At 41.4% G+C, this 15795-nt stretch overlaps 1 protein-coding gene across 1 annotated transcript in view; it reads right to left on the bottom strand.

Moving 5' to 3' along the window:
* LOC106612693 (echinoderm microtubule-associated protein-like 2) overlaps window positions 1-12998 on the bottom strand; it is a 35435-nt gene extending 22437 nt beyond the window's left edge. Inside the window, exon 1 of the mRNA XM_014214108.3 lies at window positions 12855-12998. Within this exon, the coding sequence (XP_014069583.1) occupies window positions 12855-12927 (73 nt within the window). The 5' untranslated portion in view covers window positions 12928-12998. The remainder of the gene's footprint in view (window positions 1-12854) is intronic.
* Between the last annotated feature and the right edge of the window lie 2797 nt (window positions 12999-15795).

The following is a 15795-nucleotide window of genomic DNA, read 5'->3' on the forward strand; positions in this document are numbered from 1 at the left end:
TATGACGAATAGGCAGAGAATACCGTTAACAGGGAATTTATTCCTTCACGTGGTAAGGTTTGGGAAAAAGGGGCTTCTTTCTTCCGCTTCCAGTTGAAACTGTATAGAACGGACATCCCTTCTGGCATCACCAGTTGACAGTGGGGAGAGCGGATCAAAACGGGGCAATGTGGCTGGAGCTTTAGCCTCGCCTTCGGTCTCAGAAACCGACGGGCTTACAGGAGCAGCAACATCCCCTACACGGGTAGTAGGTTCAGGCAGCGGTAACACAAGCACCTCCTCTTCTAACAATACATTTAACACTAGTTTCTTAACCTCCGCCTTAACTAAATTGTGCGAAATAGACAATGAATAATGGTCAGCCAAGGTCATTAAATCCCTTTTACGACACTTATTAAACACCTCCCACGACGGGTTATCCAAAAAGGATTGTACATCAAAAGTAGCCATTGTAAACTACTACACCAAACACAAGAGCCAACAAATAGCTAATGCTATGACGCTCAACACTGAACTAACCACAAACTAAACTAGTCACCCATACTCACAAATCACAGAAAGCTCAGTGCAGCAGGGTCCGGGGGGTTTTAATGGGATCCCGGATGAGCCCCCATTATGTTACGCACGCCTCTAGAAAGAGGGAACGCAACACCCTGCTACAACTCAACTCTCCTTGTTGTGAATAAGGTAGGGAAGTGTAGGTGTGAACAAGTATGACGAATAGGCAGAGAATACCGTTAACAGGGAATTTATTCCTTCACGTGGTAAGGTTTGGGAAAAAGGGGCTGGACGGAACCAAAGCAAAGAAAGTAAATATCAAAGCCCCCTCTCCTACCTTACCTGACTACCCACTACTTACCTATCTAGCACCACCTGGTGCACTAACCAAAATACAGGGGAGGGTCCGCCCAGGTCTTTCCTAGTGTGCATAGACAGCAAACTACTACGGGTATATGTATGCCCGCGGGCCTCTTGCCTAAGCACTCCCTAGGTGCCTTCCCCTTCCCCCCTGGGAACAAATGAAACAGAATTACACAAATGTAAGTCAATAATCAAAACACTGCATCCTATTGACACACACAACCAATCAGCTCCCTCAGCAACAACGGACACAGTACATACCAAAATTCTTGGAAACAACCTACATGCTATAACCCTCAGCCATTAGCCTCGTCTCTCAGCAATCATCTCCCTTCTGAGCAACAGAACTGGGGCTTATATAGCTTCAGAAGAAGTTAGTAATTGGAGACAGCTGCGTCCTGATGAGGGGGCGGGGTCAGCTCTCCAAACAATCAATGTTGATTGCCCAATCAGCTGCTCGTTGAGAACTTCAGGAATCCATCTCCTGAAATACATACATGATAATACACAAACCACAACAGAAACTGGGGAACGTAACAATGACACACAAACACACTCACTCACTAACACACAGATACATGTGTATGTGCTCACATCAGCCACACCATGGCATGGCTGGAATCATACTGTACATAATATCAATGACAGAATGAGAGACACAATTTAGCCCCCTGCCTTCATCTCCAAGGAAGTCACTGAGGTCTTCTCTATCAATAACACACACACACACCACTGGGACCAACATCTACATGAGTAACAATGTGAGTGAACCCTAGAGAGGGGATCCCACTACCAGCTGTCACACCATGAAAGTGGTTAAGACACCTGAACGCTGACCTGCTGACCTGTCTGAGATTTCCAAATATATGAGCCATTGTTGTGGCACGCCATCTGAGTCAGTCAATAAGACAAATGGGCCAGATGGTCACAAGTTAAAAGTACATTTACCTTTGCAAGCCTTTTTACCTTCTATTGTTCGCATTCATAATAAATCAATAGCTTGTTGCGGGATAAAATACACCTGTACACTCAATTGCTATCTCAGCTGTTGAAGTGCTTAACCTCTAGTGACACTACGAGCTAAATCGTCAGCACCAGACCATTCAGAGTCCAGACTCGAGCTTTGGTCACACACACACACACACACACACACACACACACACACACACACACACACACACACACACACACACACACACACACACACACACACACACACACACACACACACACACACACACACACACACACACACACACACACAGCAACCAGTAAAGAAGCTGGTCAACCCTGACCAAGATGGCTCCAAAGCCAATTCAACCTCCTTTTGGCAGAGGAGCTGAGCTGCTCCCCTCTGTATTCCACCGTCTGGGGTGATCCGCAGCCTGGAACAGATCCTAAGTCTGCAGCACATCCAGGCTACCCAAATAGCACATTAGCACAAGTTGTGGGAACATGCGTTTTTGGTTTCACATTGGTTGTAGGAACGAAGCCATACGTTTCATAACCTGGTAAAACTAAACTTTTAAAAATGTTCTGAGAACAGAAGTGATCATTTTGAATGTTTTGGGAACGTTCATTTTTAGGTTGCAGTGAGGTTCTGACAACGTTTTACTCTGGATCCTTCATTTCACTGCACCTATGTGACAATAAAACATAATGTATGTGACACTGTTTTGAAATTTTTTTTGGGGGGGGGGGGGTTATTAATGATTATTTTGAGGTTTTTGAATAACTTCTTTAAAACTTTCACTGAATGTTTTAATAAGAGACTTTAAATAACATTTACAGCTTATTTTTGGTAAACTTTTTGGAACTTCGAGCACAAATAGGACACATGGAAATTGGAGATATAACTTTGAAAGCATCATAACGGCTGTATTTCTGTATGTTGAAAGTTACATATCTTGAAAACTTGATTGCCAACATGCAAAACATTTTGGGACTATATCAACAATGGACTAACCCTAGCCACAACCAGATTCAAAGTCTAAGAGCTTTCCACACCTGGATTGTGTAACATTTGCCCATTATCCTTTTCAAAATTCTTCAGCCTCTGCCAAATTGGTCGTTGATCATTGCTTGACAACAATTTTCAAGTGGCGCCATAGATTTTCAACCAGATTTAAGTCAAAACTGTAACTCGACCACTCAGGAACATTCAATGTCTTCTTGGTAAGCAACTCCAGTGTAGATTTGGCCTTGTGTTTTATGTTATTGTCCTGCTGAAAGGTGAATTGATCTCCCAGTGTCTGGCAGACTGAACCAGGTTTTCCTCTAGGATTTTGCCTGTGCATAGCTCCATTACGTTTCCTTTTTATCCTGCAAAACTCCTCAGCCCTTAACAATTACAAGTACACTTCCGGTCCAAAGTTTTAAAACACCTACTCATTCAAGGGTTTTTCTTTATTTTTTACATTGTAGAATAATAGTGAAGACATCAAAACTATGAAATAACACATATGGAATCATGTAGTAACCAAAAAAGTGTTAAACAAATCAAAATTATGCTATATTTGAGATTCTTCAAATAGCCACCCTTTGCCTCGATGACAGCTTTGCACACGCTTGGCATTCTCTCAATCAGCTTCATGAGGTAGTCACCTGGAATGCATTTGAATTAACAGGTGTGCCTTTTTAAAAGTTAATTTGTGGAATTTCTTTCCTCTTAGCCTCTCTGGTCTAGGCGGGACGAATTCGTCCCACCTACGCAACAGCCAGTGTAATCCAGTGGCGCGATTTTCAAATACCTTAAAAATCCTATTACTTCAATTTCTCAAACATATGACTATTTTACAGCTATTTAAAGACAAGACTCTCGTTAATCTAACCACACTGTCCGATTTCAAAAAGGCTTTACAACGAAAGCAAAACATTAGATTATGTCAGCAGAGTACCCAGCCAGAAATAATCAAGACACCAATTTTTCAAGCTAGCATATAATGTCACAAAAACCCAGAAGACAGCTAAATGCAGCACTAACCTTTGATGATCTTCATCAGATGACAACCCTAGGACATTATGTTATACTATACATGCATGTTTTGTTCAATCAAGTTCATATTTATATCAAAAAACAGCTTTTTACATTAGCATGTGACGTTCAGAACTAGCATACTAGTTTTGTAGATTTGTGAAGATATCAAAATACTTAAACTTACATGCAAAATACCTGCTGTTAACTTTAAAATGATTGGAATGAATTATCCAAAGAGAGTGTAAAGAAGATTTATAAAGTGGTAGTTGCTTTTTTTTTTGTAGTGCATGGAAGGAAGTTTTTGGTGGTTGGTCACTTCTGCTCCCGCCTCCAGATGATGACCAAACTTCCGGAGAATTTACTAACAATTTACTAAATTACTCACGATAAACATTCACAAAAAGCATAACAATTATTTTAAGAATTATAGATACAGAACTCCTCTATGCACTCGATATGTCCGATTTTAAAATAGCTTTTTGGTGAAAGCACATTTTGCAATATTCTAAGTACATAGCCCAGCCATCACGGGCTAGCTATTTAGACACCCGGCAAGTTTAGCCTTCACCAAAATCAGATTTACTATAACAAAAATGTTATTACCTTTGTTGTCTTCGTCAGAATGCACTCCCAGGACTTCTACTTCAATAACAAATGTTGGTTTTGTTCGTGCGTTCCAGACACTATCCGAAATGGTAAATCAGGGTTACGAGCATGGCGCAATTCGTGACAAAAAATGTCTAAATATTCCATTACCGTACTTCGAAGCATGTCAACCGCTGTTTAAAATCAATTTTTATGCAATTTATCTCGTAAAAAAGCGATAATATTCCGACCGGGATTCTCCTTTTCGGTAAACAGAGGAAAAAACACAAAGACGGGGGCGGCCAGTGCACGCGCCTAAGCCCACAGTCCCTTGATCGGCCACTTGAGAAAGGCGATAATGTGTTTCAGCCTGGGGCTGGAATGACGACATTCAGGTTTTTCCCGGGCTCTGAGAGCCTATTGGAGCCGTGGGAAGTGTCACGTTAGAGCAGAGATCCTTTGTAAAAGATAGAGATGGCAAAGAAGTTCAAGAAATGGTCAGACAGGCCACTTCCTGTAAAGGAATCTCTCAGGTTGCCATTTGAGTTCTGTTATACTCACAGACACCATTCAAACAGTTTTAGAAACTTTGGAGTGTTTTCTATCCAAAGCCAATAATTATATGCATATTCTAGTTACTGGGCAGGAGTAGTAACCAGATTAAATCGGGTACGTTTTTTATCCAGCCGTGTCAATACTGCCCCCTACCCCCAACAGGTTAATGCGTTTCAGCTAATCTGTTGTGTTGTGACGGGGGGGTATACAGAAGATAGAGAGACCAGGTAAAAGACCAAGTCCATATTATGGCAAGAACAGCTCAAATTAGCAGTCCATCATTACTTTAAGACATATAGGTCAGTCAATACGGAACATTTCAAGAACTTTGAAAGTTTCTTCAAGTGCAGTCACAAAAACCATCAAGCGCTATGATGAAACTGGCTCTCATGAGGACCACGACAGGAATGGAAGACCCAGAGTTAGCTCTGCTGCAGAGGATAAGTTCATTAGTTACCAGCCTCAGAAATTGCAGTCCAAATAAATCCTTCACAGAGTTCAAGTAACAGACACATCTCAACATCAACTGTTCAGTAACAGACACATCTCAACATCAATTGTTCAGAGGAGACTGTGTGAGTCAGGCCTTCATGGTCGAATTGATGCAAAGAAACCACGACTAAAAGGACACCAATAAGAAGAAAAGACTTGCTTGTCCTTTGGTCTGGAGTCCAAACTGGAGATTTTTGGTTCCAACCGTGGGTGAATGGATGATCTCCGCATGTGTATTTCCCACGGTAAAGCATGGAGGAGGTGTTTTGGTGTGGGGATGCTTTGCTGGTGACACTGTCTGTGATTTCTTTAGAATTCAAGGCACACTTAACCAGCATGGCTACCACAGCATTCTGCAGCGATACGCCATCCCATCTGGTTTGGGCTTAGTGGGACTATCATTTGTTTTTCAACAGGACAATGACCCAACACAACTCCAGGCTGTGTAAGGGCTATTTGACCAAGGAGAATGATGGAGTTGCTGCATCAGATGACCTGGCCTCCACAATCCCCCGACCTTAATCAATTTGAGATGGTTTCAGATGAGTCGGACCACAAAGTGAAGGAAAAGCAGCCAACAAGTGCTCAGCATATGTGGGAACTCTTTTAAGACTGTTGGAAAAGCCTTCCAAGTGAAGCTGGTTGAGAGAATGCCAAGTGTGCAAAATTGTCATCAAGGCAAAGGGTAGCTGTTTGAAGAATCTCAAATATAAAATATATTTTGATTTGTTGAACACTTTTTTGGTTACTACATGATTCCATATGTGTTATTTCATAGTTTTGATGTCTTCACTATTCTACAATGTATAAAATAGTAAAAATAAATAAAAACCCTTGAATGAGTAGGCGTTCTAAAACCTTTGACCGGTAGTGTATATCCATAACATGATTCAGCCACAACAATGCTTGAAAATATTTTTTTGCAGTATTACTTTAGTGCCTTGTTGCAAACAGGATTCATGTATTGTATTATTTTTATTCTGTACAAGCTTCCTTCTTTTCACTCTGTCAATTAGGTCAGTATTGTGTAGTAATTACAAATGTTGTTGATCCATTCTCAGAGTTCTCCTATCACAATCATTAAACACTGTAACTGTTTTAAAGTCACTATTGGCCTCATGGTGAAATCGCTGAGTGGTTTCCTTCTTCTCCGGCAACTGAGTTAGGAAGGACGCCTGTATCTTTGTAGTGACTGGGTGTAGTGATACACCATCCAAAGTGTAATTAATAACTTCACCATGCTCAAAGGGATATTCAATGTCTTCTTTTCTTTTATTGTTTTACCCATCTACCAATAGGTACACTTATTTGCGAGGCATTGGAATACCTCCCTGGTTTTTGCGGTTGAATCTGTGTTTGGAATCCACTGCTCGACTGAGGGACCTTACAGATAATTATGTTTGGGGTACAGAGATGAGGTAGTCATTCAAAAATCATGTTAACCACTATTATTTGTTGCATGGACTCAATCTGTGTAACTTATTATGTGACTTGTTAAGCAAATGTTTACTTCTGAACTTATTTAGGCTTGCCATAACAAAGGGGTTGAATAATTATTGACGCAAGACATTTCAGATTTTCATTTTTAATTAAATTAATTAAACATAATTCCACTTTGACATTATGCAGTATTGTATGTAGGCCAGTGCCAAAAAAATCAAAATGCAATACATTTTCAATTCAGGCTGTAACAGAAGAAAATGTGGAAAAAGTCAAGGGGTGTGAATACTTTTTCATGGCACTGTACAGTACATAAGACAGAAGGTAACTTAAGGCACAATTTCTGCTGCGAACATTGTTGTTCTATAGTAGTTAGTTAGTTGAATGACTGCTCTGAAATGAGCCTTTGTTACCATCTGTATGTTGTTAGTTGTCCAAATGCAAACCGTCATAACTGTTGCTCAAGACTGTCAGTGGTGTCGTTTAATTTCAACATTATGAATTAATCAAGAAGCATAAATCAAAGTTAGATTTGTACTTTGTTAGACAGATAAAAGCAGACTAAAAGTTGTACTGATAAATACAAGTTAATAAGAAATATTTACAGTGACATTATTAGTGTATTTAGCCTACTCCTGCACCTTAACTCCCAATCACAGTCTACCTCTTAGACAGGGTTTGATGGTCAGACTAAGCCATCCACATCCCCAGCTAGCCTGGCACCTAAGTTGTTTTAAATCAAAAACAACTCACTGTACTTCACTTTTGAGAGAATGTTTCGGTTTAAATCAGGGAATGCTGTGAACTCTGCCTGGTTGGGTTTTGAACAACTCTGCCTCCCTGACAACCTCCACAAAGGCTAGAATGTCCCCAGTCTGGCGAGCAGCATGATGATGCCACTAGACTTTAATGCTGCTAACTCAGCATCTGTGGTGTCCATCAAGTCCTTGAGGACACCAATGGACTTGATAATCCTGTCTGCTGCTTGCTCAGTCATGTTTGTACCCATGCCCTTCAAAAATGACTTCAAGAAGCTGAGGTGTTCCAGGTGTAAGTCAAGGGGGATTTCTTTCCCTTCCCATTCCAGAACCTGTTCCATGTAAGACTGTGTGCCAACCGAGGGGAAAGAGTGGCAATGACTTGCAAGGGCAGTAGATGTCACGAATGCCGTATGAAGGAGCGGACCAAGGCGCAGCGTGTGTATCGTTCCACATTTTATTGTAACTGTGAAACTATGCAAGACATACAAATAAACTACTAAACAAAATAACAAACCATGACGAAGAGGTGAAACATACACTACCTCAAAATAATCTCCCACAAAACCTAGTGGGAAAAACAACAACTTAAATTTGATCCCCAATTAGAGACAACGATGACCAGCTGCCTCTAATTGGAGATCATCCCCAAAAAAACAACAGAAATACAGAAACTAGAACCACACAACATAGAAAATAAAACTAGACGAAACCCCCTGTCACGCCCTGACCTACTCTACCATAGAAAATAAAAGCTTTCTATGGTCAGGACGTGACAGTAGAAGGGTACTGTACGAATATTGGCTATGACCACAGATCTAGTAAAACAACAGAGCTACAGTGAATAACCTCAACAACAGGTTTATTACAATATTTATTACTTTCCAAATAAACTTTATATTTCCATGGAAATAAATGGGTAGCCATGAGAAAGACACATCAATATGACAACAAAAACAAAATCTCTCTCTCTCCAGATATACTCTAAACACCTAAATCAATCCTGCCATAAAGTTACAATCATTTATTAAAAGGTACATCAAAACAACTGCTAATGAAATTCAAGTAGGCCTACAATTTGAACACTGGCCTGAATGTCTGAGAAACAAATACAGATCCCTAAGATGGGAGATAAAACCTGAACATGGAGACTACGTGTGTGTGAGTGTATGTGTAATGCATAAACAGTTTCATTTTTTCTTATCTCAGGGCCCTATGATGCATTGCATTTGCCCAAATACCAAATTCGATAAAAGTCTGTCAGTCATTTGTGCACAAGGCCGCAGTATGATGCCACCATTGCTGAAGACACGCTCCACTGGGGCACTGGAGGCAGGCACTGCCAAGACCCTGATGGCCCTTCGGGACAGTGAAGGAAGAGCCTTCATGTTCATTGCCCAGAACAAGAGGGCATTCTGTCCTTCACATATGTCAAGGTAGTGACTTAGCTGTAGTGCTGGAGTGGTCCCAACAGCTTTCTTCTGCCTCTTACAGTATGCTGCAAACAGCCCTTCTTCTTGTCCAAGACTATGGTCCTCTCACTCTTCCTCATGAACAAGAGGCAGTGCTTGCTCAGTCCCTGCAGCATCTTGCAGAATCAGTTCTGGCAAAACATGTAAAAGCAAAAACAAAAAGGCCGGTATTAGAGTATTGGTGATGCAGTGGGGTAAACTGAAAAAGTATTACTGTTGCAGTCAATTGGATTAAATTATGAGAAAAAGTTACATTAAACTCAATAATAATTTACCTTTCACTCTTTGTGCCACCTCCTCCTTGACCAGCACATGGTGCTCCACCCACATCAGAGAAAAAGCCGGATCCAAGGTAGCTGCTTTGAGGTAGACTGGATCTGAAAAGGGGGCAGTGATTCCATCTTGTGCCCTGGCCATTTTCACATTGATGAAGATTCCAAGAAATCTTTTGGTTCATGGATGCCTGGAGACTTCTGACCAGGCCGCTCAGGCAATGGACGTGAGGCTTCCACTGTTCCAGGTGGTGAGTCAGGGACAGGACCGAGGGAACAACATAACTGATTGTGACTATCTTCACCCCCTGTGTCATATCTGTTGCTTCTCCAAATGGCTTCAGGATGTCCACCAACTCCTTCAACTTATTCCACTCCCGTACTGTGAACAACAACTCCTTGTGCCCAGCCTTTTCTAGAACATGACTGAGCTTTAGATGGTCACATTGGATAACTGCCTTCACTTGTCCCTTTGTTGAGTTCCATCTTGTGTTGACAGCAGCAGGGATGCCTCTTTCCCCAAATTCAGCCTCAAACACCTCTTTGAATGTTGTGCTTGTATGCAGCAGTGCTGATTTTTGATAACTTTGATAGAGAAGGAGTCATCACTTTTGTTTCTTTCAAACCATCTCCCACCACCAGCTGGAGTGGGCAAAACACTGCAAGCGCAGTTGTTTTTGCAATAGCAGCATCCACTGTTTGCTGGTCTTCCTGGGTTAGGTCATTCCAGAGCTCTGGGTCATCAAGATGATCTTCGTCATGTACTTCATCTTCTTGTTCAATGGGGAAGCACACCGTGAATGCTTTTCTCATGTTGGCAGCATTGTCACTAATTATATAGTCCAATTTATCTTTAATGCTGTACTCACCACATATGGCCTCAAATTGCTCACAGATTCTTTTCGGCCGTATGTGGGCCTTTGAAGATTTGGGCCAAGAGATTGGACTTGAGCTGTATCCTCTCTCCACACAGTGCAGGAACCCCCTCATCTTTCGGTCAGATCAAATGTCCACTGTGACTGAAACATGGTCTGTGTTGCTCAACTGAGTTTTCGGTTTTGAACGTCTCTTTAGCGAGGTACTCTACTTTTGATGTCAATGTTCTACGACACACTGGGCTGTACTTACTGTCAACCAATGACAGAAAGTGACGAAAACTCTTGTTTTCCACAATAGAGAGAGGCAAGGTGCAATCAATAACCAGGTCAGACAGTATTGCATTATTGATAGCTTTCTGCTGTGGATGATTCATGCTGTACTGCCCTACACGGGTCTCCATGAACTGTCAGATTGGAGACTGTTGTGGTTCACTTGTGACACTTTTGTTCATCTGATATTGTTCAAATCTGTAATTGAGCGGCGGCAGTAGCCCCGCAAGTTTCTTCCCGCATGTTTTGCAAGTTGCAATCCATTTTTTCTTGACTACAGCGTAGTCTTTATATCCGAAAATAATAAATTTAGGGTATCATCTTTCCAAGGGCTCCATCTGAATTCACCCGCCGACGTTCCTCTGCACTTCCACGCACAACATTTTCCCCACTGGCACAATTTGATTGGCTGCTGTCCAAACTGTAATCCGTTAAATGAAGAGTTGACGCGCTACACACTTTTTTTAATAGCATAATTTTTAATTTTTGGGCTCGGGGAGGGTATCAAGTCAGTTCGAGTCAAAAGGCTCAAGTCCAAGTTAAGTCACGAGTCATTGGTGTTAAAGTCAGTCGAGTTGCAAGTCATCATATTTGTAACTCGAGTCCAAGTCATGTGACTCGAGTCCACACCTCTGGTATTAGGCGCATGTGACAAATAAAATGTGATTTGAAAACATCTCCCCTGAGAAAATCTTTCAGTGCAGTTATTTGCTGTTCTTTCAATGAAGCTAGGTCCTCCAGTTCTGATATAACTGCTCCTATAGCAGCATCAACACCAACCTCCTCAGGAGCAGCCATTGTTGTTATGATTTTCGACTTCTGTGCCCACAGATTATCAGAGGATGCTGATTGGTCTGGCCATACAGCGGATAGAATGGAGAGGCTCAAATGATTTGAATCTTGTCGTGACCAAACTGTATCCGTGTAGCGAAACAGAATGTAAGCTTGCGAGATCAGGATGGTTCGTACGAGACTAGAACATTACCAAAATTGAAATGAAATGTAACCATGTTTGAACTTTAAGGAAACGTTCTGTTAAAGTAATGAAATACCAAGATATTTTTTTTATAATGTCAAGTGACTTAAATGTGCTGAGAATGTTCCAAAGCCAAGCAACTGTCCTGCACCATTCACAGAAAGTTGTGGTAGGGTTGTATGCAAAATAACCATGGGACAACCACACTTTCACCAAGCTCTAAGAAACATATGGTTCTCAGAACGTTATGTCCTAGCTGGGTAGGCATTGGCCAACGGAGACCATGGCAGGACACCCCGGTTGGACCATGGGAAATATCTTCTCATGGTTACAGGGTCATTTGAACAGATGACATGCCTTTCTCCATGTCTGTCCACCTGTCACTCAATATGGTAGGCTATCTTCTACTTATAGGCTATTTTTAGAACTGCATGTAGCCCAATACACAGAACCTGAGTTTCACAGATTTTTGTTCTGCAATACATTAATTACCTTTCAAGTCTATTTAGGTACGTTTACTCACAGTTCAATTTTATCACACTGCTTACGTGCATAATTGGATTTGTGAGCCATGTCAAATTGTATTGGATAGCATGGGTGCATAAAATATAACTAAATACTGTAGAGTAAAAGACATTACCAGAGGTGTGTGTTTTCTTTTCTTCTCACGTGCATGAACCTGGTCTTGTGATGTGGCCAGTTACAGCATCATTGCATCAGCTTTTCTTTGATGGGCTGTATTGTTATGATCACCCTTTACACTACAGTCATGTCCAGCCCCTGCTGCCCCTCAAAAAGTGAACACCATTCTCTAATTTACAACAGACAGATGAAGCCACAAGAGTGTAATTAATTTGCCACTCTTCTCTCTAAGGCAATTACACTTCATCTGAAACAGTGAAACCATAAAATGCAAATAGTTCTACTATTAAATATCATAGAGATAGCCTATCTGTTTTCCCCCAGTAGGGAAATATTTTACATAAAGTCAAAGAGGGTTTGCAGGTCGGCTACAACAGAACCAAATATTTTTCTAAATACATGGCTCTGGGTTACACCTATCACAACATAGCAGTGGGTTAACGAAGTTCACGACAACCTGCTCTATGATGGATGGATAGATCGATCATAGATCATTCTAACGATGCAAGCTAACATTCTATTCAATAATCTGTAGCTCGAGCTACATCTCTGTTTCGTGTAAACTGGTAGGGAACCTGCAAACAGGTGCATGCAAACCTACAGTCCCAGCAGTGTGCCACGGTTAATATCAAAACCGGTCGACTCAGAGCTGCAAGCAATTCAAAGGTGAACTCACCATTGCAGTACTGGAGAAGGAGTGACGTGGTATCATAAAGGTTTCCACATGATGAAGCGATCCTCTCCGACATTTCTTTCTTTTCAAGCAGAGCCGTCACTTCCCCCCTTCTTGCAGCCTCCTTATCCGCACGTCGTTCCTCCTCACGCTTTCACATTCAGAAACCCTCAACACCTTTCGCTATTTGTCGCTCACCAGCGCCACTACTGTCTGCTCTCCGTATCTGTTACTATAGCAACAGCCTCACGGTAGAGCATGCAACCATTCGAAGCGGAAGGAAGGGGACGTGGTTGGTAATAGACACGCGATTCTTAAATAGCTTACATAGATAAATTGATAAAATTTGAAATGAAAAATGTTGTCTACATGAAATGTGTTTAACGTAGGATATATCCACAACTCTCATTTAAAGTTAATGCCGATTGTATAAGCCTACTATTGGTTTTGTTTACTATGCTGAATAATTATTGCAGTAAGGTGTCTTTTCCGAGCACGTGACACTTCATTAATACATGCATAGAAATATAATTACTAGAACTGACAACTTGGAGGGGAGAGAGGGTTGAAGGATGGAAATGGCGGCTAGTACTGCAGACGAAATGGAGGAAATGGAGAAAAGGTTGGTGAAGCAAAAGGTGTGGTGGAATGCTAACGATATGGGTGTCAGTTCTGATGGTATGGAGCAGAAGGATGAGGGTCAAGCACCGGAATGGTCGGTAGTGGAAAGAAGAGAGATCATGATACAGAAAGCTGTGGATCATCTAGTAAAGAAATGATAAAGAGGGATAAGGTAGGAATCAAGAGTAATGATGTGTTGGAGTGGAAAATGCTGATAGTGTTTGATGAGACCACAGGGTCTCACTTACACCGTATCCGTCTAACTAATGCTGTAGAGAGAGGTAGGTGAAGTGAAATTAGCTTGGTTAATTGGAATTGGTAGATTGTTAATATTGTGTGGTAGCCAGGCTCAGCAAGAGAAGATTCTGAAAATGGAAAAACTTAATGGAAAGAAGATTAAAAGCCATGTCCCTGGTGCTTATGCTAGATTGAGGGGAGTCATCACTGGGGTCCCAATATCTATGTCCACAGATGATATTAAAGAAAATGTGAAGGGAGGCAGAGTTATTGAGGCCAAAAGGTTGATCAGTAGGAAAAAGGGTCAAACAAGTGAAAGCTTATCAGTGATGCTGAGGTTTGAGAAAGTCTTGCCGGGAAAAGTACAGATAGGATTCCTTAGTTTCAATGTTAGAGAATTTGTCCCATATGCACTGCGGTGTTTTAAATGCCAAAGAATGGGACATGTAGCTGCTCAATGTAAAATAAATAAAAATGTGTGTGGAGGTGCACATGATTACAGTGAATGTGGAAGCAATGTGAATGTTAAGTGCTGTAATTGTGGGGGAGAACACAGTGTAACGTTTGGTGGATGCCAGGTACAAAGAGTTGCTAGAAAGGCTCAGAAATAGGATCAGTCATGATGTATCATATGCAGAGGCTGTAAAACAGAGTGGTAGAACTACAGTTGAAGTCGGAAGTTTACATACATCTTAGCCAAATACATTTACACTCAGTTTTTCACAATTCCTGACATTTAATCCTAGTTAAAATACTGTCTTAGGTCAGTTAGGATCATCACTTTATTTTAATGTGAAATGTCAGAATAATAGTTGAATGATTTATTTCAGCTTTTATTTCTTTCATCTAATTCCCAGTGGGTCAGAAGTTTACATACTCAATTAGTATTTGGTAGCATTACCTTCAAATTGTTTAACTTGGGTCAAACGTTTTGGGTAGCCTTCCAGAAGCTTCCCACAATAACTTAGGTGAATTTTGGCCCATTCCTCCTGACAGAGCTGGTGTAACTGAGTCAGGTGTGTAGGCCTCCTTGCTCGCACATGCTTTCAGTTCTGCCCACAGATTTTCTATAGGTTTGAGGTCAGGGCTTTGTGATGGCCACTCCAATACCTTGACTTTGTCTTTAAGCCATTTTGCCACAACTCTGGAAGTATGCTTGGGGTCAATGTCCATTTGGAAGACCCATTTGCGACCAAGCTTTAACTTCCTGACTGATGTCTTGAGATGTTGCTTCAATAGATCCACAATTTTCCTCCCTCACGATAACATCCATTTTGTGAAGTGCACCAGTCCCTACTGCAGCAAAGCACCCCCACAACATGATGCTGCCAACCCCGTGTTTCACGGTTGGGATGGTGTTCTTCGGCTTGCAATCCTCTCCCTTTTTCCTCCAAACATTCAATCAAAAAAAAAAAAAAAGTTGGTATAGAATTGGTATTTTTGTCTTAGGCAACAAGAATAAAAATGTTAAAAAATAATTTCAATGGTCTTATCATTGCAATAGTAACATATCCTTCATGTCAAAAACATGGGTAGTGTTCATAATGGTAAATAAGTATTTTGCAAGGTTTCCCCAAAATGATAAATTTACATTCAAAGAATGAGACAGATTCTCACCTTTTTCACAGAAAACACAGATATCATCAATAGCCACTGTGGTAAACTGTGGGGTGTTGGGTTGAGCGTGCAGAGATTGACACGGAGACAGGGAGGCTTTAGTCCGCAAAAACAACTTTACTAAGACAGAAAATCACTTAGGTTTTGCTCGGTCCTTCACTACTTTTGCTTGGTGTCGGTCTCCTGCGGTGTGCCACCGTGCTCCTTTTATTTGGCCTCCACGGCTGGTTGGCACTTTCCTCTAATTACCTCCACTTAGAGCTGTCCCTGTCGGGGTGCCCAGCTCCCGTATTCCCAGCAGAGGGAGCCAATGTCGCCTCACGTACCTCGCCTCTATTACCATCCCCCGGGGTAGACCTCCTGGGATACTACACCACACATTTGGATATCATAGAATAACATGGATATATCTTATGTAAAATTTTAAAGTGCACTTCCTTAACTTTGTTTGGTAACAATATTTGTAAGG

This window comes from Salmo salar, chromosome 09 (assembly GCF_965601325.2).
Source record: "Salmo salar chromosome 09, fSalSal1, whole genome shotgun sequence".
NCBI lineage: Eukaryota > Metazoa > Chordata > Actinopteri > Salmoniformes > Salmonidae > Salmo > Salmo salar.